General features: G+C 35.8%; 1 protein-coding gene across 1 annotated transcript; it reads right to left on the reverse strand.

The window, feature by feature from the left end:
• Positions 1–666: 666 nt before the first annotated feature.
• LOC104242766 (F-box/kelch-repeat protein At3g61590) lies at positions 667–3,571 on the reverse strand. The gene is made up of 2 exons (XM_009797847.2): positions 3,200–3,571; positions 667–2,117 (listed from the first exon to the last, which is right to left on the reverse strand). Exon 2 carries the CDS (start codon positions 2,093–2,095, stop codon positions 878–880), a length of 1,218 nt encoding a protein of 405 aa, XP_009796149.2. The 5' UTR covers positions 2,096–2,117; positions 3,200–3,571; the 3' UTR covers positions 667–877.
• Positions 3,572–7,222: the final 3,651 nt, after the last annotated feature.

The raw sequence follows: 7,222 nt of genomic DNA on the forward strand, positions 1-7,222 counted from the left end.
GGACATGTGAAACCTGGATCACCAATGGCTTTTGACAACAGCTCACTTATCCCATTACCATGTGGAATGCATGCTGCCAACTCTCATGATCATCAAACTCAGTTTGGTAACTAGCTGTGGTCCCAACCCTAAAAGATCAAAAAAGGTCCACACACAAGCCAATCATGTGTTGTCCAATCTGACAGAGGCGGATTCAGTGTATCTGTTTGAGTAATAAATTTTGAACCCATTATATGGTTCAAATCTTGGATATGTCTCTGCCTAATTGACTCATGTGAGAAAGATGTAAAAGAAGTGAAAATGTTGTCTAAAGATATTGCTGAAGAGCAGAGTATGAGGCACAAGTTAGGAAGCCCATCTTCCAGTTTTGACTTTGTAAATTGCAAGACAACTTGTCACTGTCTAGGGAAAGAGAAACGCACCCCACCCCAAAATATCTTATTTTGATACTGCCATAAAGATGGAAAGTGATGGAAAGCTTGCTACTATAGGAAAGGAGAAGGAAACACACTAGGCCTAAACTTTATCCCCTCTGAGATGAGATAGAGAACTCTAGCTTATGCAATCACAGAAACTACAGACCAACAAACGTACTCATAATAATCATATCCTTTGGAAGCTGAAATGAGTGTGATCTACATCTCAGATTGCAAAAAAAAAAAAAAAAAAAAAAAAATTAATAATATTCTCATTTCATAAATTAGCAGCCTCATCGGCCGGTACATGTTGTATAAACCTTTCAAGAACACAGAAATCTTTGTATCGAGAGGATGGCAGGGAAAAAAAGTAACAAAAAGGAGTACAAAATCAAAAAAGACATGAGAGAAACCAGAAGATGGATTCTAAGGAGCACCAATTACATCACTGAAGTGCAGAATCAGGGAGCCATTTCAAGCCTTGGCTCGAAGCAGAAACCAGTGAATAGCTGAAGAGGAAATCTCTTTGTCACAGGGCATTTCTGTGACCACCTCCACTGTTTCTGCTTCACATCAAAAACAAGAAGAGCAGGGGCTCCATAACTCTGAATGTATATCAGATCATCTGTACCACTGCTGGCAAAAACATCATCGAATTCTCCAAAACCTTGAAAATACTTGTGTGGCATACGGGCAATTTCTTGCCATTCCTTGCCATTAAGTTCCCATATGCCAATCCCCTTAATTATGTCAGGCCGATCTGGTTTGCCGATCCCTCCCACCATTACTAACTTCTCCTTGAGGTTCATTAATCGACCACAGGTTAGAGAACATGGCACTGGAATGAAACTCCTTATCAACAAACCATGGGATGATCTGCTTGAGAGGTTGTAAGTGATTAGGCCGTGCCGATTGTCTGGACCACCACCTCCAGTCGAGTAGATCAAGAAGTACAAAACACCATCACAGATGACGCTTTCATCCCCACCTCTCCACCCAGTTAGGACCTCAGTCAAAGGGGTTACCCACATCATTTTTCCAGAGTCATATATGTGGATTGCGAGATCCCACTGAAAGAAGTTACCAGGTACTTGCTTAGATTTAATAATGGTGACACTGTAACAGCAAGTTTTCTTGTTTACAGAGATAGCCAGTGCACTGTAATCAGAGAACTTGAGACCAGGAGGCTCGTCAAGGCTCTTGTAGCATTTGGTTATTGGGTTGCAAACATATAGCTCACTTCTACTATCATTGTCCATGAAGCAAACTAATCCACATGAAGAAGCAATGAACCAATTAGAAGTCTGGATGCAAGGGAGTTCAACACCATACCATTTCCGAAGGGAAGGATCGTAAGCATAACCAACTGGTTCCTCTGAGCTTGTAAACATAAAGTACCACGGTTTTTGGGACAGCACCTGAGAGAAGTTCCATAAGAACCTTGTTGACTTCACTATCTCATACCATCGTTTACACACACAACCCGCCCTAAAAATGCTAGCAATGGGAAGATAAGCCAATATTCGTTCCAACAGATCATCAGGCAATATCAAATCCACAGGAACCACTGAAGCTTCTCCGTTGTCTTCATCATTTAGCTCTGAAAATGAATCAAACTCAACCATGTCTGGTGCAACGTAATCAGGGCAATGACTGATCCACGAAGTTTCCCCTTCCATGATGATGGAAAGGGACAAAATTCTAGAAGCAAAAAAATTGAGTGAGATTATGTTGTAGATAAAACAAATTAACCTCATCTCATTCACTAAACCACAGTTATCCTTAGCATAAGTAAGTGACCAAATATGATAAGACCAGATCGGAGGATAACAAGACGATATGAAATCAAAACCTAACAGTAATAGCAAAGCATTTGTCAGAAAGCTAAATAAGAAATGTATCACAAGACCTACATCAGATTGTACTATTGCAAAACACTATTGCTCAATAGAGCAGCATGAATAAATTCAATGCACCTACTTTTATGAAAGATCAACAATGATGTTTTACTTCAACCATGTTTCATTTAACATAAGAAACCTCAATCCCGAGCAGCCAAGTTACTTGTAACCAACAAAAACAAATAAAGAGATAGAAAGATGCAATGACATGGAGAATATTTCCAATCAAAAATATTAGAGAAAGAATCTTCACCCGAAGTTTACAGATAAAACCAAAATATCTTCTCTTTTTAGTTCAATCCTTCATTGTAAAATTGAGGACACTTATATAAACTAACAGAGGTAAGTGCATTTTTATGCCTCATATACATAGTATAAGATTGGAATTTAAAGGCAAAAAAAAGATATATAAATGAAGAATAACATTTCTTAATCTGAAAGCACAAGCAATACACAGATCAACATCCTTGTCCTAGTACTTAGAAGCAAAAAGGTAAAATCCCCACCTCCGACTAAAAGTTAAAATGCATTTAATGAGGAGAGACACAAAATGTGAAAAGAAAAACACAGTATCCCCCAAAATATACAATACTACTTAATAGATTTGCTAATTCAGAAAGCAGCACCAATTTCATAGATTTCGAAATGAAACCTTAAATGTTCTGTTATTAATATGTTGTCTTAAGGGATAAAGAAACCCAGAAGAAACCACAAAAAAAAAAAGCAAAATTATATAAAACAATTCATAGAACACAATAAATCATAAACCTTGGAAGTGAAATTACAAGAAGGAAATGAGTACTCAAATAAATAGATCTCAACTACCCCCAAAAAATCCAATTTCTTATAGAAACTAAATTCTCTTGAAATCAAAGATTATACCTTTGCTAAAAAAAACCTTTCTTCAGCAGCTGCAAAACCAATGGGTCCAGCCAGATTGCGTAGAATCCTCAAGATTTACCAGTAAAGCAGTGAGGAAAACAGCAATGAGCACTAAACAAAACAGCATTTACAGCAAAGAAAACGAAATGGGTATCTCAGATTATCCCTCAAATGGTAAAGATTGGATTTTTACAGCACAAAACACATCTAACCTTGAGCATAGATAGAGAAAAGAGAAGCAGAGAAAGGGGTTTTTTGATGTCTTCTCTCTTCCTCTTATGTTTTGTAGCAAAAACTACCGGCAGAAGGCGGTATTTTAATAGGGCATAGACTAGTGAGAGAAAGAGAGAGAGGGTTGGGGGAAGAGTTGAGGTGTTTTTTAAGGAATTTGATGGGGTTTTAATGGGGGTAGAAAAAACATTGGGATTTTGGCCACAATCCAGAAAACCACTCTAAAAGGATATAATATAATGCTGTCTTACTCATCGCATCAACATTTTTACGTCATTTTCTATCCTTCTTTCCCCCCTCTTTATTTTTCTTTACTTTCCTTGTTTCTATGTTTTTTTAGGTTAATGATTACGAAAATCTTTATTTTATTTTCTGTTATAAATGTTATTCATACACTTGTTGTTAGCAAAATAATCTCGCATTTGTCATTGAACCTAACAAAACCTCCTAACTTAAAGTATAACGGGGTAATTTTAGACCATATTCAAAAGTGATGGATAAATTCGAACTATTTTTCTGAAGTAATTACACACGTGAAATTCAATTAGTTCACGATGGAGCCTATCAAAGTAAAGGCAAATACAAAATAATATGCTAATAACAAATATATGAATGATCTTAAAGTGTGATTAGGGGTGGCAAAATAGTTAAAATAAAATATTTAACTACCTATATTATTCACTAAAAAATTGGTTGGATAATAAACTTTTTAAAAATGGGTCAAATATAGACAAGAACCATATTATCCATTGAGAAAATGGATAACCATTAGGGATTCCTCAAGTTAGGGAGACTAAGAATTCTCCCAAAAGTGATTATATGTAAGAAGTCATTGATAATATGGTTATCCAAATTATCTGTCGGTTAACCCATTTTTATTTGTATTAAATATGGATCGAATCGGATAATTTATCCATTTTTTCCTTACTCATTTCGATTTGAACCATATCTGACTCGCCCGTTTGCCACTCCAAAGTGTGACAAAGGACAAAAGTAAAATATTTCGTGTAATAAAAAGATAAATTTGAATCTTTTAACTTTTTTTAATCCAGGTTAATTCTTATCACTTTCCAACAAGAGGGCACAACCCCTATTTCAATTCACTTTTGGTGGAAGTTATTTTATTTACACGTATACAGAGTATTTATTTATAGCTTTATATTACTTGCTTCAACTAACACTTAGATATTTATATTAAATTTAAGTACTCAAAAGTTTTATATAGAAATACAAAGTAAAGATGCGTATAATAGACCTTGTGGTGACCCTGCCCCGAGCTCCGCGCATAACAGGAGATATAGTGCACCTGGCTGCCCTTTAAAAGTTTCGTCAAGACACTTATTAATATTATTAAGTTTTGATGTATACTTTCTCATTCTTTTTAAATTTTCACTCACTAATTAACCATCGGAAAATATTTTTTCAATAATAAAAAAAATGGGAAACTAAAAATATACCAAAAATATATCTTTCACAAAAAAATAACCTTGTGTCATATCAAACTCTTGTATTTCTTCTATTTCCAATCTTCAGAATCTCCATTATGAATTTTTCTTGTTTCTTTGTATTAAAATAGTAACTTATACATTAGCTTCCTATATACTTCCATTTTACTTGCATCATATTTATGGAATATACTTTACCAACACATATAAAGATAGTCTATGTCCCACTAAGCAATCTTCTTTCCTTCTCTGATTTGCTTTTGTACATAGGCGTGAAAATGAAAATTGTGGGTTCGTTTTTTGGTTTATTATAGGGTTCTCCTCCAATAGCTCTACTTTACCTAATTAATGTCCCATTAATACTCTTTTGTCACATCTTCAAATTCTCACTTCTTTTAGGATACGTTTTTCTTTATTCTTTTCTTTTCTTGTTTATTTTGCTTTTTTACTTTTTACATAGTGCTTTTGTGTGGTTGTATTCAATTATATATATAAAGTTTATTAAAGAACATATGCATGTTGTATTATGTACAAGAAATTACTGATTTAGTCAATGGAGACATAATTATGCCAATTGATGGAGGTGCACCAGCCCGCTTTTATTTGCTTTAACGATGAATGTATTTATGCATCACATTCAAGAAAAAGTATCTTGGTGTATGTTATTTTGCCGACGATATTGTCCTGATTGACCAGACACAAGGCCAGTGTTAATGCGAGGCTAGAGGTTTGGAGTAGAGGCGGAGCCGGAATTTGAAACTTATGGGTTCACATGGAGGCTAGTAATTTTTGCATATTCAATAAATTTCTTAAGACAAATATAAGGTTTGGACTAAAGCTACTGGGTTCGTCCGAACCCGTAGTCGAAAGGCTGGCTCCGCCCCTAGTTTGGAGGCAGACCTTGGAGTCAAAAGGTTTAAAGTGTAGGACCAAGACAGAGTACTTGGAATGTAAGTTTGGTGACGGGAATCGTGATATAGACGTGGTAGTGTCGCTTGACAACCAAGTCCTCCATGTGATATAAACGTGGAATGAGGAGATTGACGAGGATGTCTCACATCGTATTGGAGCAGGGTGGATGAAATGCAGGCTCCTATGGGGCATTTTTGTGTGATAAGAATGTGCCGCATTGACTTAAAGATAAGTTTTACAAAGTGGTGGTTGGACCGACTATGTTATATGAGGCAGAGTGTTGGCCAGTTAAAAACTCTCATATTCAAAAGATGAAAATAGACGAGATAAGAATGTTGAGGCGGATGTGCGGGCAATCTATGAGAGATAAGATTAGAAATGAAGTTATTTGGGACAAGGTCAGAGTGGCCCCATCGAGAACAAGATGTGTGAAGTGAGGTTAAGATGATAGGGGCATGTGAAAAGGAGAGATGTTGATGCCCCGCGAGGAGCTATGAGAGATTGATTGTGGTGGGCATGAAGAGATGTAGAGATAGACCTAAGAAGTATTGGAGTGAAGTGATTAGGCAAGACATGACAAAACTTCATCTTACTGAGGATATGACCCTAGATATGAGGGTATGGAGGTCAAGATTAGGGTAGAATATTAAAAGGTAGTTAGGTGTGTTCCTTTGTCATCTTAGTGGAAGTAGTATAAGACACTATTAGTCTTTTAGTCTTTTTTTTTTCTTTTTTTCTTTTCGTAGAGTTGTCCTCCTACATGTTATTTCTTTCTGATAGTAGGATAGGAACTCACATTTTAACTATATTTTACATTCTAATTACTATACTTTGATTGTTTTTAGCCTAATTATTAGTACTTTGTACTTATTATGTGTGTATGTTGTGTAGGATGTAATTTCGAGTGAAAAAGTAAGTTTGGAGCTAAAATGGATGATTTGGAGCTTTGAAATCTGAGTAGAAGCCCAAAGAATTAAGTTGGGATCGTGTTCGGGGTTCGAGGACCAAGTCTGAACGTTAAAAATTGAGAAAAAATTCGTACTCTGAGAAAAATGCACTACCGCATCGCGGGGCACAAGATGCTAGTGCAAAATTTCTATAGAGTGAAATTTTAGCTCTATGAAAAATCCAATGTGCATATCTCATGAGGCGACGCTCTAGTACAAATTAGTGCCCAACTTTTTCCACATGGCTTGGAAAGGATAGTTTCGTGTGAGCCCGTTCCTATATATTATAAATACAAAAAAAAATATGATTTTTAAAGAATTTTTGATCTTGGGAGTTTTTGGAAAGTATTGGAGACTTCAAGACACAAGATTTCACCTTCCTTCTACAAATTCAATCCGCGAATTTGGATTATAACATTGGCTTAATGTTTTCTTATTCTTTAACTCTATTTGTGATTACTTTCTCCATATCTATGGAATAGTTTACC

The sequence above is a fragment of the Nicotiana sylvestris genome, chromosome 1 (genome assembly GCF_000393655.2).
Source record: "Nicotiana sylvestris chromosome 1, ASM39365v2, whole genome shotgun sequence".
NCBI classification, from domain to species: Eukaryota; Viridiplantae; Streptophyta; class Magnoliopsida; order Solanales; family Solanaceae; genus Nicotiana; species Nicotiana sylvestris.